General features: G+C 47.0%; 1 protein-coding gene across 2 annotated transcripts; it reads right to left on the bottom strand.

The window, feature by feature from the left end:
- Positions 1–551: 551 nt before the first annotated feature.
- On the bottom strand, positions 552–15779 carry POGLUT1 (protein O-glucosyltransferase 1). Of its 2 annotated transcripts, XM_075434406.1 has the most exons (11): positions 15676–15779; positions 15264–15354; positions 12521–12664; positions 11945–12080; positions 9280–9401; positions 7694–7753; positions 6564–6663; positions 5717–5775; positions 3422–3589; positions 2834–2890; positions 552–2218 (listed from the first exon to the last, which is right to left on the bottom strand). In XM_075434406.1, exons 1-11 carry the CDS (start codon positions 15749–15751, stop codon positions 2062–2064), a joined length of 1170 nt encoding a protein of 389 aa, XP_075290521.1. In that variant the 5' UTR covers positions 15752–15779; the 3' UTR covers positions 552–2061. The 2 variants fall into 2 exon arrangements, with proteins under 2 accessions (XP_075290521.1, XP_075290531.1); XM_075434416.1 differs by lacking the exons at positions 15264–15354; positions 15676–15779 and adding an exon at positions 14968–15152.
- Positions 15780–26438: the final 10659 nt, after the last annotated feature.

The following is a 26438-nucleotide window of genomic DNA, read 5'->3' as shown; positions in this document are numbered from 1 at the left end:
GGGGCGGGACGGAGCAGCCCGGCTTGGGGGGAGAGCTGGCCGCGGCCTCCGGGGCCTGACGGGGCCTGCGAGAGAGCCGGAGCGGCTTCCTGCGCGGGCGGGGAGCGGCAGGACAAGGGCGAACGGCTTCAGACCCAGAGGGCAGGTCTAGATCAGATACGAGGAAGAAATTCTTCACCGTGAGGGTGGAGAGGCACTGGCACAAGTTGCCCAGGGAAGCTGTGGCTGCCCCCTCAGTGTTCAAGGCTGGGTTGGATGGAGCTCTGAGCACCCTGGTCTGGTGGAAGGTGTCCCTGCCCATGGCAAGGGGGTTGGAACTGGGTGACCCCTGAGGTCCCTTCCAACCCAGACCATCCTGTGGCTCTATGCAATGTATTGATCGGAAGCTTCCAGCCCCTGAGACCCAAGGCTGGAAGCAGAGACACCCTCAACACTGGCGTGACAGAGAGAAAACAGAAAGTCACGCTTCACCACCTTGGGGGGAAAACAGCGGGGGGCTAGCAAGAGCGTTTATTACAGTTCTGACTAAGCAAGGATGCACCCAGCAAAACTTTGTTTTCATTTGTTTTATTCCAAAAGCACTTCATTAAAAACAGTTTAAAAATATCATACATAGCTGTTCCGGTTTCTCAGGGCGCCGTCTCTCCGCTGACTAAACACACAAAGCCAGAAAACCCCTCGCACAGCTCTTTTCCTGGGAAACCCGGCTATTTCAACACCCTGCCTTGCTTCCTTCACAGGCCGGGATAACCCGGGCTCCGGCCACGTAGCCGGCTTGCCGCCCCAGCAGCCGGCGCTTGAGGAACAGGCCAGGCCATCACGTCCCTGCAGCGGGGCCCGGCCATGCCGCGGGGCCCCCACGCGAGCCCACACGCACACCCCTGGGGGTGCACAGAGCGTGGTCGTTCCCTGGAGCGTTCTCTCCTCTGCTCCAAACCGCCCGCAGTGACCGTGCGCTGCTGCCGCCGTTCTCTGCCATCAAGGCGCCAATTCCTTGTCACTGAGGTGTTCACTGGGGAGGGAGGGCCCTCCCCTGACCCCGCGCTGCTGCCCACGCTCGCCTGTCCGGACGCCAGAGCAGACGGTGCTCGCTATCAGGCCTCTCCCAACTCGGGGTCACAGAGCATCCCAGAAATCGCACTCCCTCTGAGCTGAGCAGCCCATCCCGGGCGTGAATACAGCGAGCGTGAGCAACCCACGGCTGAACTCGGAACGAGCAACGTGAGGAGTAGCTGCCACTGCCGCTGCCATCCCCTCAGCCAGACTGAGGGAGACAAGGAGCGTAACAGCGAATACTAAAGTCAGCAGACACGTTACCAGCCTCAAAAAAAAAAAACAAACAACAAAACGCCCCAACAAAAAACCAAAAATCCACCCTGGAAAGATTACAGAAGGGGATCAGAGCAGAGACTCTGGGAACATCTGGAAGAAAAAGGAGAGCTGACTCTACCTCTGCACACGCTCTCTCCGGGTTCTGAAGGATGCCTGGCCAGCCAACCAGGGAGAGCTTGTGAACGGGGGCTCCGTTCCGCGTGGCTCCTCTGTGGGAGGATGAGCCCTCTTCACCTCGGTCACCAGCCGCTTGGCTGTCTGCTGCTCACGCTTGGCCCTGTGGCAACGCCATCACCGCCAGCCGCACCCCTGTGAGGTCGGTAGGTCACCTGTGCAAGGAGCACTCCTCCCTTCACTGGCACATCAAAGCCTTACCACCAACCTCTTTAAACACCTGACATAAACATCAGAAAACTAAGCTCTAAGCTATCTAAAAACATTAACCCAAATCCCAGTACCTGCTTCTGCCAGAGAACACCCAGTATCCCAGGCGCTGTCACACAGGTGAGAAAACATTGACCATCTACAAAGAAAAGGGAACTCGGTGTTCTTGCAGCAACAGCGCAGCCGGGTCCCCCGGCGTGGGAACCATTTCCAGCTCAGCCTGTTGCTGTTCTCTGCGGTTCTAGCACCAAGGATGAGCAGTCTGAGAGAACAAGAAAGAAGATAGGCCGAGTCTCAGGTTTCCACAGAGATCAGTTCGAGCTGGAGAGTGAAACAGAGCAGTCTCTACAGTTCCGTTTTCAGCCGTTCGGAAGCGATCTCGCTGTAGCTCTTCCTCCTTTTCACGCGGTAAGTCAAGGCTTGGGAATATTCAGACAGCAGATGCTCCCAGTAGCAAGAGACATCCTCCATCTGCAAGTGCTCGGTGATGAACTGGCGTCCCCTAGAGACACACAAGGCACAGTCAGAACCAATTCCCAGTTCCTACAAGAGTCTTTGGGTTTGTTTTACGCGTGTATCGACTTCCACTCTCCTGTGTTTCAACGAGAAACAACATGCGCTGCTCTGTACCGTCTATTTTAATTTTGCACTTTCATTCACGTTCGCAGCTCTGACAGTTGCAGTGCTTTTGTCTTCCTCAAGATGGTATTTGTTATCTGGGATAATAAATCTCAGATTCCGCACACCAGATGCAGCCCGAGCAGCACTGACGCACACTGCGTGAGAAGCCAGTCGCTGCCAGCCTGGATACACAGCGCTGGCAGATGCATTTCCCAGGGGTCAGCTCACCTCACACCCAGACAAAAGCTCCCAACTTCTGGTAGCTTTCAGCGGGGTTCCTGCCATGGGTCACATCTGAACCAAAGACCTAAGCACACCGTTTTGTTCTCCTGTTCCCCCTCCTTGTTGTGACTTCTCCAGCCCTCCCGCTGTTGTTACAGTTAGACTGAACCCTGTTAACACCGGGCTGGCTTTGGCAGGTAACCCCTTCAAAAGCTGCGTAAGAAAACGCTTTGGAAGAGGACTGCCTGATAGCCAGAAAGGACACACAACTTACCTCTCTGAGATTTCTTGTGCTATGGCATCATTTTCCTTTACAAATTGCAACAGCTCCCTAAAACGAAGACCAAAAAACCACCATGAAACAAACAGCTCAACAGAGAACCCCATCCCTCAGCTAAACCATTTGCGGAGGATGAGATTAAGGATCTGCACAGGAGTGAGGCACTGGTGCTCCGCATTTCAGCACAAGGAAGAAACCCGCCACTCCCAGTTGTTCCGTATCGGTTCTGGACCCCATGCTGAAAGCGGGGAGCTAAGACATTTTTGGCCTGGTGATATGTTCCTCCTTCCCTCATCTGTGCCGCAGCACCCACTTGCAAATTTAAGTGCCTACTGCCTGCTGATTTCCGTGAGGGTGACAGACCTCCGCCCCGCCGTGAAACTGTGCTCTCTGAGTAACAGGAGCAAAGGATTCTTTGGGGGCAGTAACAAAGAGAAAAGAGCACGACCTCCAAGAGCCTTTGTATGATGCCCGGGAGTGGAGGCACTTCTCAGCCCAACACAAACCGCAGCGCCTTCCCGAACACAGCGGAGCTCTCCTGCAGCATGCAGTGTTCCGCTGCGCACGCTCGGGGGCTCGCACCTGGCGTCGGAGAGGTCCGATCGGACGGGGACGTAGTGCACCCAAGGCTTCAGCTGGGGGTAGAAGAACTCCAACCACTCTTCTCCAACGTGAAAGACGAGGGAACCACACAAGAAAAGGTGTTTCAGCCGGAAACTGGCAGCCACTCCCCGGAAATTAAACAGATACCTTTAAAAGGAGAAGCAGAGAGAGGGACCCGATGACACCCAGCACTTTGTAAGGAAGTGCCCTAAGGAACCGGGCTCCGAGCAGCAGTCAGCCTTCCCGCAGAGGCAGCGGCTGGGGGGTCCCCTTCACACGGGGCCGGGCACCTGTCGCTAAAACACGGGGAAGACATTTATCTGAAGCTCCTCATAGGAAAGGTCAGCGAAGTTAAGGGTGTGCTAGCTGAGCTTCTGCTGCCTGCCAAGGGAGAAAATCAAGGTGTGCTGCTTTGCCTCCAACAAAGACACCTGCTCGCAACAAACCCAGAGGCGCCTCACGGACAGCTGCCAACGAGGCCTGGAAGGTCACAAGGTGGATGCTGATCCTGGGACTGCACTTCAGAGACTCTGTTACCACGAGGAGCTCCTTCCCAATTCTCTGTTGCCTTGCAGTGAGCTTTCTTGTTCATTGCTCTGCTTTCCCACATCTATCTCAGTTGGGTTTTTGGTTTTCTGTTTTCCTCTGGGATCCTGCTTTAATCTGAATCTAATTGTTTCATATCAGCTTGGGAATGCAACCCTAGGAGGCCAAACAGGCTAGCACACAACAGATGGACTTTGCAGATAACAAAGAATCCACAATTTTGTTTTCAGTATTTTCTGCCAAGTTAGTAAAGTGGGCTTGATGTGGGGGGAAGGGGGGAATTTCTCTTAGCAAACTGTATCTCAGAGGGATGTTTGTTTGCTTACTTGCTTGCTTTTTCAAACCTACATTTCTCCAATTATCTAGAAAGCTGTTTTTCCTGTGGGTAAAACCCCTCAGTACATATAACTAATCTTTGAAGTCAAACATTTTGGGCTGGGGGAAGGGAGATCTTCCTTTAATGAAGCTATCTGGAGTGAGATGGGGATTATATATTGTATGTATTTTGGGTGAGATGGGAATTATAGCTAAACTTAATTCAGGACTAAGTGACAAGGACTAAATCTGAAATTATTTTGCATTCTTTCTATTACCTAGGAGCTTAAGGCAGGGATAAGGAGCTCATTGTATTAGGAACTGAACAAATACATGTAGAGATGTAACAAGAGCGGTGGCCTGGAAGTGAGGAAGTGCCTCTGCCCAATCCCAGGCGCAGCTCCCACCATCCGTAACCTCAGCCAAGACGCTGAGGGCTGCTCTCAGACAGCCTGCTGTAGCACCTGCGCTGAAGGAAGCGGCGAGAAGTTCATGCTGACCCTGCCAGACCCCGGGCTACGACAAAAGCGTGTGAGAATGTCTCAGCCCATACTGCATGAGGAGCTTAGGAGGCATCAGGAGTTGCGAAGTTTATGTGTGACAGAAGGGAGAAATCTGGGCAACAGTCTAGTGAAATATAAAATGAGACAAGTCAATCATATTTGCAGAAAAACACAGAGCCAGCCAAATGTCTGAGTTCTTGTATCAGCAGATCCTAGCTGGTAGAATCGTAACTAGGTAATTTTAAAGCAAGAAGAAAAACACCAGACATACAACTGCATACATACTAAGAGTTTATATTTTTACACAGAAACCCACAAGAATACTACACCAAAAAACCCTCCCCAAAGTAGTTAAAAAATAAAAGCCTCTGTAAATCAAAACCACATTCTCCCAAACAACATATAAAGTGTGAATTGATACTGTATCTGCTCAATCGTATTTCAGGGTCTCTCACGACACACATCCAGGGGCAACACTTGCCCTGGTAGGCATACGAAGACACGATTCTTTAGTTCCTTATGTCTTTGAAGACAGTAATGCTATCACTGTAGCACCAAAAAAAATAATTTTGAATGCACAGCTTGGTACAGGAATGTAAAGAAAATTTGATAGAAAGCCTTTTTGATCAAAATAAAACAAAATTTTCAATCTATATGTTTATTAGTGATCTAAGACCTTTACTTTCCCCAAAGTGCTTTATTTCTCATGACCTGACAGGGGAAAGCTGACACTGAATGAGGCCACGCTAAGCTCCCAAATTTTCAACGGCCTTATGTCTGCTCACAAGCTTTCTTGTCTGCATGGAGCTGGTTGCTGGAATTAGACCTTCAAATAAAATAAGACCTTATACCATGCAAGGAAAGAAATAACCCATAGCCCTTGAATAGCTTTACTAATCAAAACTCTTACTTGTATTTGCAGTGATCAACCAGTGGAATTTCCTTTGCAGGAGGCTTTCCTAAGGTGTCCTTCAAACAAAGAGAATTAGAAAAAAAAAAAATCAGTGAGGTTTATATGGTGATATGTGTTTTCCTTCTCAGTTAGAAACACAGCTGAAGTCTCAAAACCCTCCAATCCCACTTCTAAGAAAACCTTCTCTGGTGGGCTTTTGTAAGTATTATGAAGAATTCCCAGCCCTTCAAACAAGAAAAAAAAAGTTCAGTAAATTACACACTGCCTGTAAGCAAAACCCAGCACAAACATGTTAAATGATAATGCTTAGTTGGCAGCTACAGAATGGAAAACAGCTTGGGACAATGGACTATGTGAATTCAAGCATAACCGGATTAGCCAAGACTGTCTGGAGAGAGCTGGACTGTAGACTAAGTATTGAACTAAAAAATTATCAGCAACAGTTACCAGAAAGTTATCAACAACAAGACCAAGAAACGGAGATGACAGAAAAACATTTAAAAAGACTGACAACACCACACGGCAGCTTGGGGCTAGAAGGGGAAGTGCTGGCTGATTTTGCTGTAATGGAAGAGGAGGGATTGGCACATGTTCATTTTCTTACATGTGCTGGTTTCCTTGAACAGAAAGTGTAGACGCAAGAAAAACATTTGGCCTGCCAGGCTCTAGAGACTCCTTCCTTTCATCCATCGGAGAGATGCAGCCATCAAGGGAACTACAAGCCTCCCCCCCTCTAGAGGATCACCCACAACTCTCCAACAAGATGCATGTCAATCGTCAAAGCCATCTTGCGATGCTACCCTTTCCAGCCTTCACACTGAGGAGACAGACAACCACCACACACCTTCTCAGATTTCCAAGCTTGGTTTTTAGTGTACTCAGCATCAACAAGTTCTGGGTCTTCTCGGGACAGCAGAATGAGGGGATCTCTCTCAGGGCTCGTTCTGCAAAAGAAAAGCTATCAGTAATTGCCAATCCACATGACCCAACACAGCTAACAAATTACAGGACTCAAGACCCTGCCTCTTTACAAGGCTGACCTCCCTGTGTGCCCTGAAAACATTATTAAGTCCCTACCATACCGTGTATTTCTGTCCAAGGGTATACTAGCAGAAGAGAATGAGTTATGTGTACAGAAATTATCCGAGGCCATGTTTCTTTATTTCACTTACTAAATATTTAATAGTATTATTTAAGCAATTCCCAGGACAAATCAGCAGAGATGTTGTTTCCTTCAGGCCTTATCCTGATGGGTGCCAAAGAGTTTAACTCCCTTCTAAGTGGAAGAGAGAGCTAAGAGATGCTAAGCATCTTCAGCACTTGATCCCCCTGACACTAATTTAAAACACTACTGATAAACAAGGCTATAGCATCCCTGAGACTCACCACCTCCTGAGCCTACCTAGTCAGACATCAAATCCATCCCTGTCAGGGATGGAGGAGGAACAGAGAGGAGTAGGGGTTAACACTGTTTCCAAATTGTCACTGGAGAGAGGGCAAAAATAATGTACTCCCTTATCTCCCACCACTCAGGTAATCTGACGCGAGAATACTTGCTGATTCACCGCCGAGCACTTGCATGGCAAACGAAGTATTCACACTGGCAAGAAGTGTGCACATCAGTATCAAATCTTTAAACCTGTATCGTGCACCTGCAGTTCCCTTCACAGAACAAAACAAGCTGGTTCCTAGTGTTACTAGTTCTATTCATTATGAAATAACGTAGCTAATCCATCACAACTTCTGTTTCCAATATTAGACTTCTTGTAACAAACTACTTGCAAATGGCAGTTCCCGTGGAGAATCACTAAAGGTGAAACGCTGCTGTACAAAATGTCTCACTTTCCTTACTTTTAAAAAAAATATTTTCTGGGTTACATTTGTTTAGGTCTTGGAGATACAGAAATTTCTGCACACAGACCACTGTCTTGGCCTATTTTGGTAGAATCTTCTGCTATAGGAAAATATGCTCACCTGGATCCTCGGAAATATCCTTTAGAGATTTTTTTTCTCCATGGCCATTTTTCTGCAGATCTGAAAATATTGTTGACACATGGCAATAAATGATTTAATATAACTATGAAACAGCGCGCTCTTTCACAGCATGATCTCTTTTTATTATTCTTCAGTTTTGATGGAAATCACTTTCTTCATTATAGCAGAAAAAACTCTCAGCCACGTCCAACGAAACAGGTTTTCCTGTAAATACTGTGTTTAAGGCAACATGACACAGGCTACTTTTCAGCATACTTTTCAGTCAAAGCAGTGAATTACACACAACCCCCTCATCAAATCCTTAAGGGTATTTACCTAAAATTTGAATCCACTTTTTTGCATTGTTGTTTTATTTTTCTGTACTTCACTGAATATGGATAGTGCAAAACAACTAGTTTCTAACCACTATCATTTCCCATTTAAAAAGCCCCAACAACAACAAACAAAAAAAACCCCTCCCTAGTGTTTTGCATTTAAAAGACAGGGGTTCATTGTTTAAATCTAAACGAGTCTTTCAAAACAGCTGCTCATGTGTTTTATTTCTGTCAGCGCAGTCACCTGCCTCCCTCTGGAGAACACTTTGTTGCTTTTTTTTTGTTTCACCTGGCTTGACATCTACGTAGGCCCTGATCCCCAAACTGAGCTGCGCAGGTCAAGCTCCGCATTTGTTCGTAACCCAGTGACGCAAGTGGAGTTCACTGGGAAAGAAAGGGTAAGTAAATGCTTTGGACCTTCGTTGTATCACATTAGGCTTCAGCTATGATTAGTCCCATACGTCTTCATCTTTCGAAGAGGGAAACATTCAGCCTTGCGTTTTGGTGTCAAGTGACTGACATTAAGGTGGATTTTTTCTTGTTATGTTTCTACGCTCACTCTCTGTTGCACACCTTGTTTGTCACTCTCCATGGGAAACAGCCCCTTATTCTGCTAATAGTCAAAGATCCTGCCAAAAGAAAGACTCCCAGCCAGAAACATCTTCTGTCTTACTCTCAAGGCCGGTAATAACTCTTGATTCTTGGGAGTGATTCCAGGTTTCTCTATTGCACAACAACACTCAAGTAAAAGCAGATCTAAAGAAGACTTTCCTTTACCCTTCCAGAAGCTTATACAAACATCCTGGATCATCCCTGCAGTGAAAAAACCACAGCTCTTAAAGAAGTCACTGAAAACAAAGGAAAGTATTTCCATGTGTCAGGGGAGATTTCTGCAGGCAAAAGATAACTGCTGCTTTATTGACAAGCCCTATCCCAGCAAAAATGATAGTAATCTGGCCCTGACAGCATGAAGAATGTCTATACTTTGCCCTCTTTGTTCCTTACTAAAGTGTTGGAAACAGAGAAGCTAATTATAACTCCTAGTTACATCATCCAAGGTTTCCATGGAGAACTCTTATACAGCAGTTAGGCTGTATGTAGTTAATGAGGCAGCAGGACAGATCACAGGCCAACAGACCCATGGTCTTAGACTTCAACGTTGCCCTGATGCACCTCAGTGGTAGATGGCCTTTACTGTGAGTTTGTCTTCCATCAGACCTCATCCCCCACATAACCATTTCCAAGACATACCTTCTGAGGTCCTCTCTCATGAGGTCCCAGCGCCCTAAACCTGTTGGGTAAATTGGCCAAACAGCTGGTCCTCCTTCCCAAAATGTCCAGGCAGGATACATGATATCACTGTATTCAGATGTCTTAAGAAAAAGGAGAGTAATGTAAGAACAAGAATAACATCTACTTCAGTTTACCGACTGAGCCCAACAGCAACGAACGTCCCTTCTGGGAGTTCTATTGGCTTTCTCCGTTACTGTTCCACAAGCAGCCACGAGAGCTTTGCAGTCACCATGGCATTGCTGGGGTTCCTACCAAAACAACCCAATACCAAAATGTTCCTGTGATTCAAAAAAGGCTGCATCTTGCTGCATGACAACATGGGGCTTTCACGTTCGAAAATAATGAAAGAGATCCATGATACCACTGATTAGTAAATAGCGGAAGACCTGAACTCCATTCACCTTGCTAAAGAATTGTGCCTGTGTGTAGCTACTAATGTTTTCTACCGATCATAAGTTAAGAGGCATTATTATCTCCTCAGAGACAGAGGGTCTCAGACACTTTGACATTTAGGTTTCCAACACTTCAGTTCATTCCAGCCTTCCTAGAGATCACTTAACAATTCACTGTAATAAACATCCAGGTCATGTAAGCATTTCAGTTCCTGACTCCTCTTCGGATGCTTAAATCCCCGTACAATCAGAGGGAAGACCAGCACTTCAGTAAGAAGTTTCATGAAACCAGATGATAGGCCACTTCCTTGCACTAGTAATAACCTTCCTGTACAATTATCCATCTGTCTGTCACCTGGAGATACTGGAGAGAGCTCAAGGCCACCAAGGTAGTTAGGAGGTTGGTGCACAGGGCATACACAAGGCCTGAGGAATGGGTTTGTTCGTGCACAGGAAGAGGAGGATTGGGGGAATCTAAATGCCGTCTCCTACCACCTAATGAGAGAGTTCAGAGAAGATGGAGGCAGACCCTTTTCAGAAGCGCAGAGACAGAATGAGAGGCAACAGGCTTTGATTACAAGAAGTGAAATTCCAGTTAGATATTGGGAAATATGCTTTCATTCCAAGGGAAGACAAACACTGGCTGTGGACACCCTGTCCTCGGGGGTGCGTGGGATGGGGCAGGACACAGCCTGGAGCACCCTGATCTAGCTGGTCCTGCTCTGAGCGAGGTGCTGGACTGGGTGACCTCCTGAGGTCCCTTCCAACTTAAATGAGTGTGTGCTTCTATGATCTGCTCCTCCTCAGTCTTGCCATAAACAGGCACTGGTAACAATCCATGACAGCTCCACCAGCACCCCAGGTGGGGCCTTCTGAGATGCAGACTAGGATAATCCTGCAACCCCTTATGCTTTCAGCCTCAGAGTGCACCCTGGACCCTTCCTCACCCTGGCAGTGACTAACACTGGCTGGTTAAACGTGAGCTGTGCCTGGGTCACCGGGTTTCAGTTAAGGGTAGGGCTGAGGTTACAGATATTGGACAGATTTAGATATTGGACAACGGTGACCGGAGAACTCAGTTTCTCGCAAGGCCCTGCAAGGTACCCAGGGGTAGGATGATGAATTCTGCAAAGACTGAGTTACTGCAATCTGTTCTGCATCAGTTTGGCTTCTGCTGGCTAGACTTAAGGCTGTGCAATGGTCAAAGCGCAAGACAGCCAGCTTTACTACTACATCTGGCAGCCAACACGGTTCTTGAACGACTATGCTTGCAGTGCTGTACTGAAATTCTAGAGAGACTTTTAGGATGGCTGGGAGTAGGCAATAGTTACAGATCGTATTGGGGTTCAGACTGCATGAGCTGAAGATCTGGGTAAGATGCTACAAGTCAGCCAAAACAGAATAGGGTCTGAACTAGGAAGAGCAAATGGTTTATGGCTTCTTTTTGCATCTTACTGTCTGCTGGGCTTCAGTCAAGGACAGGATCACGATCAGGCTTGGGTAGTGAGGGTGCAGGATTTGGAAACGTTGGGCATACACTAAGGCAAAGCAAGATTAGCTGAAGCTTGAGGTGTAATGATATTTTGTTGGAAAGGATGAGACACCATAATATGGTCAGGTCTAACAGTGGGAGAGGCAGGAAAACACATGGGAAGGCTCTCAGTTTGGGAATAGAGACACAGAGAGCGAATGTCTCTATGTGTCTGTGCGCCTCTGAGTGTGCGTGCATGTTTGGAGATGGAAAAGAGAATGCAGGGGAAAAGGATTCACAGGAGACAGCGATATTACCGAAAAGAAGACAAGAAACACTTATCTGCGGTACCAAAAAGAAGATTAAAATATTCATATTAAATTAGATTAACTGGTTGACAGCTGACTGATGATCAAAAATCCCTAACAATGTTGAAAATCTACAGCTACAATTCTAACACAGGCATTGCAGCAAATGACAGCCATGCTGGCACATATCCCATCCAGCTGTGCATCGTTCCGCTGCGGCAGAGGTACTTTTTTTGACCTGGAAGAGGAGCTAATGAGGGGAAAAACCGTTCTATTGAATAAATCTCCAAGTCTGTCTGCCAGAAAACTGGAAGTGAAAGGAAACAAAGAGCAAAAAAGAGCAAGCAATTTTGACACACAAAAATCTGTGGGGAACCATCCTCAAAGATATGTTCCCAAGAGAAAGGAGGACATGCATGTCTCAAACGCTCAGCTTTTAAAGGTGTGCACACCTTACTGAAGGAGAAGACTGGGATGATGGGTTTCATCCACTTGGGGACCTGGGGGTAGTCTCGCACATTGATCACCATTTCCATGTCAGGGAGGTGGTTGATGATCCCCAGAAGGAAGTGCTCAACTCCACTGCATCTGTGGAGAAACGACATGGCAAAGAGCTATGAGGAGCAGGCAGAATCCTGCAGTCTCTCGCAGGCCTTTCTCTCTGCGCAGGAGCAGAACAGGTGGTGAGCCTGAGCCGTACCATGACGCAGGCTGGGAACTGCCTATGGCAGCCTCTAAGCCCCAAGGCAGTACAGACACCAATGAAGTAACCCATCCTGTTATACCCAGCCTGATCTGCAGCTTTCTCCGTGATCCGACAACCAACCAACCCTTCGTACACTGAAGCGCAACAATGACACTGACCTCTCGCTACATTTAAGCCTCACATGTTAATTTTCTAAGCTCCTGCTCTGATGATGAATTCACACCTCTGAAACATCGTTGCGCTCAATGACTTTCAACTAGGCAGATTTGGAAGTACTCCTGTGTCTCAGCTAGGGAGACGAGCTCTTCTGCATAGCTCTCACCTTGCAGGGAACAAGCAGTCCTGCTCACGGTACAATTTGTTCTTAATGATTTGGTAGTGTGTCCCCAGCTTCCGGCTCACCACATCTGATATCATCTCCTTGGAAATGCCACCTCGAAAAGGAGCCAGGTCCTGCTTCCAGACACTGAAACAAAACAATCAGCCATTATTATGTACAATGGGGACAATACTGTGCATTAAGTTACTGCAGTATACAGAACAGAATTCTCACTAAAACAAGCTGCATGTAGCTTCCAGGAGCTCTGCTACATGTGACATAATGAAGAATTTAAGTCACTTGGAAGAGCTGTTACTCAAGAGACTCAAAGATCCAAACTTGACTCAGTGCTGTTTGCCTGAACAGAAAGCCCAGCACGGGACTCCGAGGCTAAATCAATACAGACAACTCTAGCTGCTCTCCCAGAAAGCACCTTACATACCCTGACAGGTTATGCATAAAACCCTTCAGCTCACTTAGCCATTGAGCTGCGAAGCTTGAGCTCTGGCCTTCCATGAATCATGGGCCACACCAAGACCAAACTGCTCACACAATGCCGCGCTATTCAGACATAAAAAGAAGGTAAGAGTCTAGTCACAAGGAGGAGCATTGCCAAATAATGCTGTGTGCAGTGAAAGCCAGCCCAGGAGGAGAGGTCTATTTAGCATGTGTTCTGTGACACCTGCACATCACCAGTGAGCTCCAGGAATGCAGTATGAAAACATCAACCTAATGTATATAAGAAAACACAGGAGGAGGATGCAGCTTATGTAAACTCAACCTAAAGGTCCTCAGATCTAACTGCTGGGAGTGGCTAGCGAACCCGGTCAGATTGTAACAGCCACCGAGAAGTCCTCCCCACTTTTGGTCGACACTGTATCAATGCCTTGGTTTACTGTGAGGGTGGTCAAACACTAGCACAGGTTGCCCAGAGAGGCTGTGGACTCTCTGTTCTTCGAGATACTCGAAACTCGACTGGACACAGTCCTGGCAGTCCTGCTTGAGCGGAGGGGTTGGACTTAATGATCTGAAGAGGTCCCATCCAACCTCCAGGATTCTGCTTATTTCATAATCGGGTAGAAAACAGTAAAACTACATAAAGCATCGCTATCATGCAGATGGACTGACCACAGAATAAGCAGTCTGGCAGGGATACATATGTAATGAGCTTGAGAACAGGAGGAAAGTTGCAGTTTTATGGCACACCCATGTCACTGTAACCTAGCGACAACTGAAAGGTAGCAATGAACAAGTCAGGACCTTCAGTCTTTGGCCACTGAGTCAGAGAAGACTAGACACAGTACAATCTGTTATACATGGAAAATACTGTCTTTCAGTGTTCTGCTACATACCTCCAAATCAGCTATCAAGATGAACGGAGTTTCTTAAGTGTCACACAGCATACATGCTGTATTATCTTCTTGGGTTCTTTTGTAATGCTTGCCATTATAGCAGTGCTCCTTAATAACCCTTAAATAAACTACTGCTTTAGTGAAAACCGGGTTTCAAGACCCACAGCAACCATAACTTCATGTTACTATCAACTATCATGTTCTGAAACAAGCTTGGAGGTTGTAACCACTTTGGAAGGTGTTCTTCCCAAGGGTTGGCAGGAGATGGTGGATCTTTAAAGCTTAGCAGACGTCTTCAGTCTGTATCTGAATTGGAACTGAGGACAAAGACTGGAAGGCTAAACTAGATGAGACTCCTCATATGTATTTCAAGAGCAATGAAGATCAAAAACTCCAAACAGAGTGTACAAACAGTTGGCCAACATGACTCATCCGACATGAAAAGCTGATACAGCACTCTTCGCACCCCCAAAATGAGTGAACACATCTGATATTTTTTAAACAGGAGGCTTGAAGTCGAGCATCTGTGTTTCTGCATTTGGAATCCAAATCCTAAGGACAAACGAATATTTTGACTCTTCTCCATTTGGTTTGGCTATGTCGACACTTGTATCGCCTTCAGTGGTCTTGCATCCACATATAAGTCTCTATCTTTCTGCACTAAATCACTGCAGGAAGATTAGGCAGAGTGCTGGTGTTTTGCATAATGCTTCACAGTTATAAAAAAATAAACAGGACTTGTGTATTCCTAAAGAGCTCCTCCTGAGTCATACTTTGGTCATGTGAAAATCAGGTAGTTAAATATCCACTGCCACTCAAATTCCCTCAAGCGGTGAGCTAAACTCCCCAGAAAGAGCACTCCTCCTGTTCTCCCTTCCTCTCTTCCACTGGAAGCCCTGTCCAAGCACAGGAAGTGAGCAAAGTACAATACACTATCACACCAAATGACTCTGTGTTCTTTCTTAATCTAGCTATTTTAAAATGTTTTGCACATACTTGATTTCTTCCACTTTTAGAAGCTCTTGAGGAAGACTTGTTAGCAACACTGCACTGAGAGAGAGGGCAGAAGCAGATTGTTAACACAGAAATACCACTTACCGCGTATGGGTTTATTGCGTGATCATATACGAGGTGCTGACATAGAGTTTGTCGTTGAATCACAGAGGGCAAGGAGAGAGATCAGTTCACAGATGGACACCTCTTCTGTTGGAACTACAGAGGCCAACCTGTTTCACACACCTTCTCCTTCCAAGCACCATGACCCGAGCTGGCTGCAGATGCGACACTTTAGAGCCCACACGTTCTCTAGCTAACTCCCACCCATCAGCGCTGGTGAAAGCCTTCGCCCTCGCAGCCAGAGGCCTGCGCAGCCAACAAGGAAACCAGCCTCTCACCTTTGGTGGCAGCTGCAATTCTCCTTTACGCACGGCTGATAGACTTCCACGGCTTTCTTAATCTGGCCTGTTATCGTCTTCCACCTGGAGTCTGAAGGAAAAGCCAAAGGAATGAATCCGTTAAACTACCAGAAACAACCGGCGGGAGATGAACAGGGAGTGAAGAGCCCTCACGGGCGAGGAGGGGGGCGCTGAGGAAGGGGTGGTGAGTCCTCCCGGCTTCCCTTTCAGCCCCGGGGGCCTTCACGGGGTGCCAAGGGAGCCGCCCGGCCCGTCTGAGGTGAGACTCCCTCAGCTCCCTCACAGGACGCGCAGGCTCCCGCCCGGCCCGCCGACCCTTCCCGCCGGCCGCGTCCCCCCCCCCCCCCTTCGCACCCTCACGCCCGGACGAGGGGCCCCGGGCGAAGCTCACCTGCCGGGCCGCCCGCCTCCAGCCGCCACACGGCAGCTGCCGCCAGAGCCCACAGGGCCAGGGCCGCCCGCTCCATGCCGCCGCCGCCAGCTCCTCTCTGCGCATGCGCCAGCCGCCGGCGGCGGGCAACGGGCGGTGCCCCAACCAAAGATGGCGGCCGGCGCAGCCAGTCCCCGCACAAAGATGGCGGCGCGCTGTGCCGCGGTGGTTGATGGGAGCTGTAGTTCCCGAAGCAGCGCCGTGGAGGCCTTGTCCCTCCCCACTCAGCGGCTGCGGGGGGGGGGAGGGGGCGGAATATCGTCGTTACTGTATAAAGGCTTAGACTGATTTGTAGAATCTTCTCTGCAGCTTCAGGGATGTGGACTGCAAGAAAGGAGAGAAATGGCTGGGCTGAGAACAAGTGGTTGAGTTCTATCAACGTAATGCGTCAGACCTTCTCTTTGCACCTCAGAAAAAAACCCAAAACAACTGCCCCCTCCCTGGCAGTGTTCAAGACCGGGCTGGATGGGGCTTTGAGCAACCTGGTCTAGTGGAAGGTGTCCCTGTCCACGGCAGATGGGTTGGAACCAGATGATCTATAAGGTCCCTTCCAACCCAAATGATTCTATGATTCTATGAAATGGTTTCTAACAACACAGTCTTCAAGACTACCCTCCGCTTAGTGCTGGAGTCAGCCTTCAGGAGACAGGCTCATTAAACCAGTGCTCGGTGTCATAACCACGCTGATAAACAGCCAAATTAACTTAGGTAAGAAAGGCTGGGGCTAAGTAGACACTGTCTTAACGTGAATCCAGACCAGACGATCGACCTTTCTTCCCTAGGTTGAGTGTGGGAAGGCCTCTCCCCTCTTCGCGGGATCTATGTATTCAAACGCAAACATTAAACCTTCGTCTGTCCTAACCCAGATCCAGCTTGGTGGTTGGATTCCAGGAAGAGGAGCTGCGGCTGCTCTTTAATAAGAATGAGCCACATTTAGGTTCAGTTTGTACCTACAGTGTGAAGGCTGAGTGATCAGCCCCAAAAGCCACTGAAGAGACTGATGACACAGACTCCGATATCCAAAACGAAGACCCTATATTTATCAAAAAGCTGCGTTTTATACCCTTACAAAGCTGTCCACGTGTTCCAGCCCAAATGCTTATTGGTTAACATACGTTGTTTATGTGCCTATTCTAAACACTCAGTTGGCTAGCTTAGCTGTGCATGACTTCTTGGTTTGCTTTGGGCGTTCTGCCAAAGTCCTCCGTTGCACCTGATAACGTCCTTATTTTTCTCTTGTTCAGAAACTCTCAAGGACAGCATGACCTTCATTGATATAGAATGTTCCCACAAGCCACCAATGCAACTTCTCATAAAGGCCTCTTGTGTGTGAAACTGAATTGGTCCTGCAGGTATCCATAGGTTTGGATGGAGAAGCAGTTACCAGGAAACAGACCAAAGCACAAAAGCATGTGCCGAGAAGGAGCACGAAGGTTTCCCGAGGACTGATAAATTCCAGAGACTGGTAGTCCTGTTCAATCTGCAAGGGCTGATAAACTCCGGGCACCACGTGTCTGCTCAGTCTGTGCAAGGCTGGTATCAACGGTGGGTTGTGAGACTGTAGGGCAGGGGCTGCTACACGCAGGCAAAGACTACAGGAGTCTGTGTACATCCGTCAAAATAAATGACTTTGCGGGACTTTCTGAACACCTGCTTGGAACCCGCTAGTGCGTCAGCACAACCCCCTACTGAATACACAGCTGGGGTTGTCCTTCAGCTGGGTAACTGGCTGATTGTACAAGTGAACTATGAGGGAATAAGTGAATGCTCTGTGTATTATCTGCTCTTAATAGTAACAGCTTCCTAGAGTGAAAACCCTGAGTGCTTCTGGCCGTCTCTTCCTAAACTCCTGTTGCTTAACCAAAGAATTTTTAAGCAAATCAGGGGAATCTATCCCTTCTTTCCATCTTCTCCAAGAGCCCCTCTGTCCTCCTTTTGATTTCTGCATAGGGTCTACTTTCCTCCTTTTCCTTTACAGTCTCTCTCACAGCTGTAGTACTCATGGATCCAAAGCTGGAGGCTGGTCTGAAAGCTCTCCTGAAAGTGTGAACCTTAAGTAATGTAAAAGCACAAACTGCTGATACTCTTATACATCTATATTTGCCTCCACTGGCTTCACTCCGTCTTAGCCATCTCTACGTGGCTAATCTACTCATTATTTCTAGCAGAGTTTTCTGTCTTCCCTCTCACGTTCCAGACCAGATTTCCCTGCTTCTTTCCCGGTTGACTGAGTAGAGACATCGGCGCACCGTTCTGACACCATTTCTTGTTGCTTCTTGCAGCTCCCCGCTAGTCTCCTACACAGCTGGTAGAGCTGTAGTAGTTCACTCCATAGCAAAGGTTATTTCAGGTGCTTTCTCTGAGGCAAAGAGTAGGAGTGGTAGTCAGCATAAATGTTTAATAGGCCCTGAAAGCAAAGACTTTAAGGTGAAGCTCCTTTTGAAGCTACATTTACAGCCTCTGCTCTCCCAGGCTTTGCACAATGAAAGCACCCCGGGCCACCGTGGTGTGGTTTTGGCATGCGCGGTAGTTCCCCCCGAGCACCTTGGATGGTTGTAAACTTCAGAACCCCTTGACTCTCACTTCAAACACAGCCTTTGCCTCACCTTCTCTACCTTCTTAATTTCCTGCAAATCCAGAGCTCTGTGCAGGAGCATCTGGCTCTGATCTTTGATACTCTCCCTCAAACATAGTCCCTCCCTCATTTTTTTTCTCTGCCAAATCAAGCACAAACACCCACATGTTTACTTTCATCATGTTCCATGTGCCTGGAGTGGAATATCACTTGGCTGTAAATCTGGTGTCCTTGCTTTACATATTCAGCATAGGTTAGAAGAAGGGTGCTTGGGAAAGAGTTTGGTTCTCTAAGCCAGTTACAAGACTGAACTAAAGGAATTATGCTTTCTAGGTCTTGCGTTTCTCTCAGAGCTGTGGTCTGCCTTTTCTAATTGCTACCATCTGCCTATGTAGGGGTGCTTGTGGGGGCTTTTCTCCCTTAATTACTCCTTTTGTACTAAATGGAAGTTCTAGGCTTTCTGAATTCCTCAAAGAATGCCAATTTTTTCTAATGAAGAATGGCCTACCTGCCATCTACCTGCACTGAAGTTCTCCAGAACTATGGACAGCTAGAGAAGGTTTATTTACAGATAGAAAAGGCGGTGCTAGTAAAAGGGGAAATACCCAGACTATAAACGAAGCTTCCAACAGTTGTGGGGTAGCTGATGTGTGGCTTTTCTTATTGCTTTCATGCTTCATGGTCAGTGGGGCTAGGCTGCAAAAGGCTTGGGTAGTCTCAAAGCAGACGGAGGAAGGGAGCTATACAGGCTGCTGAGGTTCAAAACCTGTGATTGACATTGCCAGGGCTTCTGGGGCTGAGCCCAGTTCTCTTCATAAGAAGCCACACAGCTTCTGGAGAGTAAAGATTGCTTCCTGTTGGTGAGCTCCGTGTGGAGCTTCTTTTCCCTTTGGCTCTGAGCTGTGTCCTGTAACGCTCAGCCCTGCGGAGGTGTTGGACTGTGGCTGGAAGGATTCAGTAAAGCTGGACACACCTTCAGTACTTGGCTCAGGGATGTTTGGTATTGAATATTCAATTATTTTATGCAAAGGAGGCTAATTATGAAACTGTTACAGCAACTGAAGCACTGCATGAGAAGTGTAGTACCGGAATACGACACCCAGTAAGGGCTGGGGTCATGAACTGAGGCTCGGAACAAGACTCTGCAGGGCCTACTGAGTTGGACTGCGCAAACAAGTGCAGGAGATCCCTGGGTTTGGTCTTGCTGAAAGCCCATCCGACTTTGCCAGCAAGGGAAATCGGTAACCCAGCTCTCAGCGCAGCCTGAGGGTTTGTGAAGGCAATGGCAACAGTGGAGGATCCCACAAAAAGTGGGCAAGGCGTCTGTAGCTCAAGCCTGGGGTCAAAGTTTTAAGTACTTGTGCGTGCTATGGGAACAATGCAAACCAACTTCTTCTGGTGCCTGAGAGAAGATGCGAGAACTGCAGTGGTTTCATCCCTTGAGGAATTTGTATGTGCCAGGGGATGCCTGTGCTCGTGGCAGTGATGACAGTATTATAAAGAATTTTTCATAAGGGCAATGGAGTGCAGCAGCCCCAAATGGGAAGAAGGACACGTTTACTGTGAATTGTATGTGTAAGCATACATATGAATGTGGGGCTTGGGCTATATTCAAATATTTTTATTTGTACCCCTAAAAAATGGGACAGGTGAATCCACCTTTCTTGGAGGGGTTCAGAAAACATAGGATTCTTGTTTTGTACAGAAGAATGAACTGAGGGATTAAAAATCATCAACAACCTCGTACTACCAAGAAACTGGGAAAGGCACAGATTTGTAATGGTGGAGCATGGGGAGATCTGATAGACTTGAAAGGTACCAAGCCCTTTGCCTCATCAAAAGGATGTATTTAACATTTGTACCCATTTGCCTTTGCAGTTGCATCGCAGGGCACCAACACAAGCTAAAATTGAGTATGTTCCTATAGAAAAGGCTTTGGTGTTAGGCCATGGCTGTAAAGGCTTTTTAAAATCTGTTTGAGAGGCCATGTTACCTAAAACTGATCATAAATCACTTTTCACCATTGCCAGTGGGGATCTGGCAAACACCTTCCTGCAAACAGAACGTCTCTTTCTTTAGTTACAGTTGTATAACTTGCAAATTGAATGCGAACCTGAGAAAGATTTAGTAGTTGCAGGCATACTCTCTGGTGCCTTTGACAAAAATGCCGTGGAACAAAGTCCCAGGCTAGATTATGTATACGCCAATTGGGGAAAACAAAACAGAAAAACCCAGCCCTGTCGGTTCCCAAATGAAATGCAGACTTTTATTGCTAGTGGTTTGCTGAGGACGAGACACTGCAGGATGTAATTAAGGTTCTACTAGAAAATGATTTGCACAGCTTATTCTGTCCCTGTTTCAGTTTAAAACGATTTAGATACCACTTCTCTGAGGCATGAAGAAAACTGATCCTTGAAGTGTTGCAGGAAAATAAAGATACAGAAAGCCATTTCGAGCCCGAAGGCAGCGCGAGACATCTCTGCCTCCCTCAGCAGTCAGAAACGCAAGCGATGTTAAATGGAGGGGCGCGTGCTGGTGGAAGACACTCACCCTCTCGAAGGAAGCTAACGCAGTAGGCTTGCGTCAGCTTGATGTGGGAGCCCTGAGCAGCCATTTTCATACCGCCGGGCAGTCTTCACCAGAAGGCCCTACAGCACGGCAAGGGAGCAGGTCGCCTGTGTCTGCTAACTGTGGATCTCATATACGTAACAATAACGGCTGTCCGTGGACTGCACCTCAGTACAAGCTTACGTGTCCTGCAGCTAATCCCCAGCGCCTAAACCTACCAAGCCGGTGGAAAGCGATGTCGAAACACTGCCAGAAAGGGGGCACTGTCAATCTGCTGCTCTTCTGGCACTACTCCGTTGCAGTGGATTGTCACAACTGTGCTAGCAGAAACTGATATCGTACATGGGTGGGCTGGCTGAGATCAGTAAACAGAAAAAGTGGAACGAAAACGTGGCATGATTTTGTAGCCTGGGATTGGCAGTGTTTCACAAGTGGTGTAGATGCATAGTAACAGCAAGAAATGATAATTACAGATGGGGTGTGCTCTGTGGAGACTTCGTGATCACGTGAAGGGGTTGCTGTAGGCAGTGTGTGCTGTGGAGAAATAAATTCATGTTTTCCCAAATTCCAGAGGGCAGTGGGAGAGTGTAGACTGCTGCCTTTCACAGTGGTGTTGTCAGGTTAGCGGGGCTGTAGTCCAGAAAGGCAAGCAGCTAGAAGTAGCGGGCTTTTTGCTGCCTAACCGCGGTATGAGTTTTCCAGAGGACACAGGTGACAACACAGGACATCTGGGACAACAGGGCATTTATTAGAGGGCGCAGACAGCTTGTATGTTCTTGCCGTTGTTCGTTAGTTGGGTGTAGCTGGACTTGGCTCCCCAGGGAAGCTCCGGGGACCTGCGCCTTTCTGAAGCTCTCAGAGGAGGTGCCACTGTGCAGGAGCTCACGCTGAACAGCATCGATCAGCTGGAGCTCGGACAGTGGTTAATGCAAAGCTCTTGGGGTTCCTGGTCAGGAGTAGTTCCTGAACAACATGGAATATGGGAGCTCTTATGTGCTAACTTATGGCTCTTACAGCAACAAACGGCATGTTCATGTACAAAGTGCTGAGTGTTGAGAGGGCTCTAGTTCCTCCTACAGTCCCAGCACTCGTATCTACCAGCGTCATTGCTTCAGCTACTTTGTCTCCTGAAGGCCATAATCAGTGGAGAATTCATTGATGTTTGTGACTCCGAAGATGTTCATTCATTCAAGTCATTAAATCATTGAAGCACTGAGCTGTAATTGTGAGCAGCTTTGTTCCAACTACTTTTTTTGCAGAACTGCACAAAAATTGTGCTTTTCTGTACCTTAGCATTGCTTGAATGTAATAGAATTTCCTTCTGCTAATAAACAGAGGCATTAAGTTTCTAATTTAGGGATGGGATAAAATGAGTTGTGCTGTGATTTCTAATCATGGGAGAACTCTTCTAATGTGCACACGTTCAGTGTTTGTCTTATAAAAATGGGTTCTTAACAATGCCCATTGCAGCTAATTTGTAACTACATAGTGTAAACACTGATTTCTGAAGTTTTTTTAATAGATTCCCAAGCTACTTAATTATCACTTACTGACCCTTGTTTTCTAATGGTGATTAGTTTAGTTTCTTCAAACTTTATAAGAGCTGGGTCTCAAGTGGCAGTAAGATGGACAACTTCTTATTCCATATCTAATAGGATAGGAAGGTCTCCAAAGCATTACTAGTTCATGTTTTCCCAGGAGTAGGATCTCCCCTTCACAGTGATACCCCTCTTGGCTGGACATCTAGGATGTTCTTTCTGGTTCAGCTAAAGCTTGTATTAAAATCAGAGAGAAGCAAATTCAAATCGGAACTTCTCCAGGGTTTAAAAAATCCTGTCTCTCACTAAGCTTCTTGCTTGTGGTGGGCTTCTTCCAGGTCTGGCACACCTTTTGGTCTATGAAGCAACTGGATTCTTCAGTAGCTGTGTTGAGGGGAGAGAGCAATCTGCTTTCTGAGAACAATTTGCCGTGAGGGAAGTCTTCACGCTAACTTAATCCGTCTTACAGTTCCATTGACTTGAGCAGTTATCAGAGCTGAACTTCTCTTTCAGAGGTTTGAGTCTTCCACTGCAACTTTGCACCCCGCTACACTGTTAAATGACTAGCGCATCGGCTGGAATGTCAGAGCATCGCATCTTACTCTGATGTTCTTACGGAGCAGATGGTTAGAGAGCAGTTCAGGTACTCGGCCACCTTGAATGAGCTGTCACCAACAGGAAAGGGGATGGTTGTATTAAAAGTTCATCAGTCTCTATCCACATTAGGAAAAATAAAAGGAGTGACACATGGAGGGAGACTGGGAAAGGATAAGGAACTTACAGAAGGGTCATCAGAGACACCAGAGATTTCAAAATTTTTCAGGGCCATTGCAGACAATAAGGTACATTCCTTATTGAATTTGTTTCACTGTAGACTAATCATCAATCTGTAGCGGGCACTCAGCTAGCAACCCTGACCTCAGAGTATCCCCTGCACTGCCTGCGCTTCAAAAATATTAGTGGTGCTTTGGCTGTCAGGTAAGCCTACCATTCACAAAGGGTGAGTAATTACCAGCTATCGAAGGTCTGAGGAGCAAGCAATGCATGCATCCAGAAGAGGTTTGAAACTGTTGGCACAGAGTTCAACGGATGGCTTGTACTCCTCTACAGCAACCTGGGACATCTTCTTGTAACAGGACTGGAAAGTATATCCTTCATAAAGGAATCCAGGCCCTTGGACCATGTGCTGCAAGCAGCTGTGCTGTGTGCAGTACCCACGAGGCTAGAAGCACGCAGCTTATTCGGTCCTCAAAGCAAGATAAATCCTGTCCTGATAGCACTGTTGGTTACTGGAATATATTGCAAAGACTACAAGGGAATTAGAAAGCATGGGGAAAAGTGCTAATTAAAGTAAGGCGCATAAAAGAGAGAAGGTAGAGACTGATCTTGACTCTGTTTAGGCAGAAAACTTGAGAAAGACTTTTACTGCTCAGAGAGCAGAGCTTCTGGAACAGACTTCCAAAAGCTGTAGTTGTTGGTTTTCTTATTAGCTCCTGTCGTCAGAAGGCTAGATCTATCTTAAAAGGGATACTGAGACAGTCTGTCAGTGATGCTAGTGCATGAGAGATGCCCACCAGTCTGAAACAAGCAGGGAAACTTCTCTTATTGTCAAATGAAAACTCATAAAATAGGACTGAAAGATGCATTGGGATGCCTTCTAGTCCATCCCTCTATCCGACAGCATGGCTAGCTGTATCTGTCACTCTTGACCAACATTTGCCCTCTTCTTAAAAATACGCAGTGATGGAGCCTGCTCAGACTTGCAGGAATTTTTGGCTCATTTTGGGCTTGCTTCCATGCGGAGTCCAAATCCTGCCTTCCAATGCTGGCATTGTAGCTCCCATGTAGCTAGTGCTGCCCCTGTCTACTACATTTGAATAGCTGATTTTTCTTAAGTAACTGTAGAATTTTGCATGTCTTCTTTGAATAACATCTTTTTTTTCCCCAGACTTCCTCAGAAAATCAAAGCTGTTTTGAATACTAAGTCTGTTTTCCAGCATATTTGCAGCCCCTCCCAGCAAGGTGCCATCTAAAAGTTTAATAAGCTCAGCCTCTGTTCCTTCATTCTTGTCATTAATGAAAATATTGAATAATACAAGTTCTGGGAGAGTTCTCTACAAGAATCTAGTTTGATGCATCTCTCCAGTTTGATGGAGAAGTAGCAGTAACTTCACTGGGTATGAAATTTCCCCCTCCCCCAATTGACAATCAAGAAGAATTTGCTTTCACAGACTGTGAAATGTTCCAAGTTTAAAATCTGTTACGAAGAAAAGTCTCCAAAGGCTGGGGAAGTGTAGAATATGCCTAACAGCAGAATTTGCTCATAGATTGTAGAAGATCCATGCTCTAGCTGTAAAATCCATAAACATTTAAAGGGAGATGATCTGCTCAGGGAAATTCTTTAAGTATTTATGGCACCCTGCCAGGCAGCTCCCAGGCCAAGACACCTCCTGGCCTTAAACCTGGAGTGTTACAGAAATAGACTCAGTAGATTGTTGAAAAAACCCCGTGGATTGAAGTCTTTTGGAACAGGTATGACCTCTGTAGAAAGCCTGGCCATTCCTTAAAGGTTTTATTTCTTTGAAAAGATCTCTTGTGATTTGCTACTTTTGACTCGAGTCACACAGTGATCTCATACTGATCTGCATTGATCTGCATGTAGCTAAGTACTTACCAGACATACTTCTAAGGGTGCTTAGACCTTCAAATGTCCAAGAGGCTTGCTTGAATTTTTCAAGGTAATGATGCCTTGTACCTTCAAGTTTTAAGCCAACCTCTAACTTCTTGGTATCAAGAAGAGTGCTCTGCAGAAGGCAGATTATTCCAAATGGCTGTGCTGCAGTTCAAAAAGACCTCAACAGGCTAGAGATATGGACCAAGAGGAGTCTCATGAAGTTCAATGAAGGGAAATGCTAAGCTCTGTCCCTGGGCAGGAGTAACCCTGACGCTCCAGTACAGTCCGGGGGCTGAGAGGCTGGAAAGCGACTTTGCAGAGAAGGACCTGTGGGTCCTGGTGGACACCAGGTTGAACATGAGCCAGCAGTGTGCCCTTGCGGCAAAGAAGGCCAGTGGTGACCTGGGCTGCATGAGAAAGAGCATCACCAGCATGCCAAGGCAGGTGATCCTTCCCTTCTGCTCAGCTCTGGCGAGGCACATCTGGAGTGGTGTCCAGTCCTGGGCTCCCCAGTACAAGACAGACATAGGTTACTGGAACAAGTACAGCAAAGGGACAGAAAAACCATTAAGGGCTTGGAAGGTTTCTTATATGGGGAAAGGCTGAGAGGGCTTGGACTGTCCAGCCTGGAGACGGGAAGTCTCAGGGGGATCTTATCGACATGTTTAAATGCCTGATGGGGGGGCAGTAAAGAAGACAGAGCCAAACTCCTCTCCATGGAATACAGTGAAAGGACAAGAGGCAACAGGCACAAGCTGAAACACAAGAAGTTCTGAGTTCTGTCCAAACATAAGAAAACACTTTTTTTCCCTCTTTTTTTTTTTTTACTGTGATGAGGGTTTGAACACTGGAACAGGTTGTCCAGAGAGGTTGCAGAGTCTCCATCCATGAAGTCATTAAAATATCTGGCTGGATATAGCCCTAGCAACCTGCTGTAGTTGACCCTGCTTTCACCAGGGTTGGACTAGGCAATTTTCAGAGGTCCCTTCCCTCCCCAATGATTTTGTGATTCTTGGAGACATGCTTACATGTTTCTCTGAAGCATCCATGTGTGGCACCATCATGAACAGGGCACTGACTTGAGTCCTAGTTTGCACAGAAGTCCAAAGGTGGAATTTGCATTTTGATGTAAGGAAATCCGAGAAAGGTGTCTGTTCCCTGTGTCTCTCACACTTAGCAGAGACACCTCTACGTGTGCCAACCGATGCCAAATTAGCATTTTGCACATAGCTAACTCTGGAAAGCCACAAGGAGGCAGTGAAGAAAGCCCTGTGTGATATGAGAGCAGACCTTTCTATACGTACAGGTCTGGGTAAATAATTAAGAATGCTCTCACTCCGTTACACAATTTATTCTTTATTATTATAGT

The sequence above is a fragment of the Opisthocomus hoazin genome, chromosome 1 (genome assembly GCF_030867145.1).
Source record: "Opisthocomus hoazin isolate bOpiHoa1 chromosome 1, bOpiHoa1.hap1, whole genome shotgun sequence".
Taxonomy (NCBI): Eukaryota; Metazoa; Chordata; class Aves; order Opisthocomiformes; family Opisthocomidae; genus Opisthocomus; species Opisthocomus hoazin.
This window is presented reverse-complemented; position numbering and strand designations above follow the sequence as displayed.

Coding starts and splice junctions, on each gene's coding strand:
- POGLUT1 (XM_075434406.1), bottom strand. CDS start 15,751: ATGGAGCGGGCGGCCCTGGCCCTGTGGGCTCTGGCGGCAGCTGCCGTG. Junction 7,754..9,279: donor ATGAGAGAGGACCTCAGAAG/GTATGTCTTGGA, acceptor CAATATTTTCAG/ATCTGCAGAAAAATGGCCAT. Junction 3,590..5,716: donor GTTGATCACTGCAAATACAA/GTAAGAGTTTTG, acceptor CTCCTTTTAAAG/GTATCTGTTTAATTTCCGGG.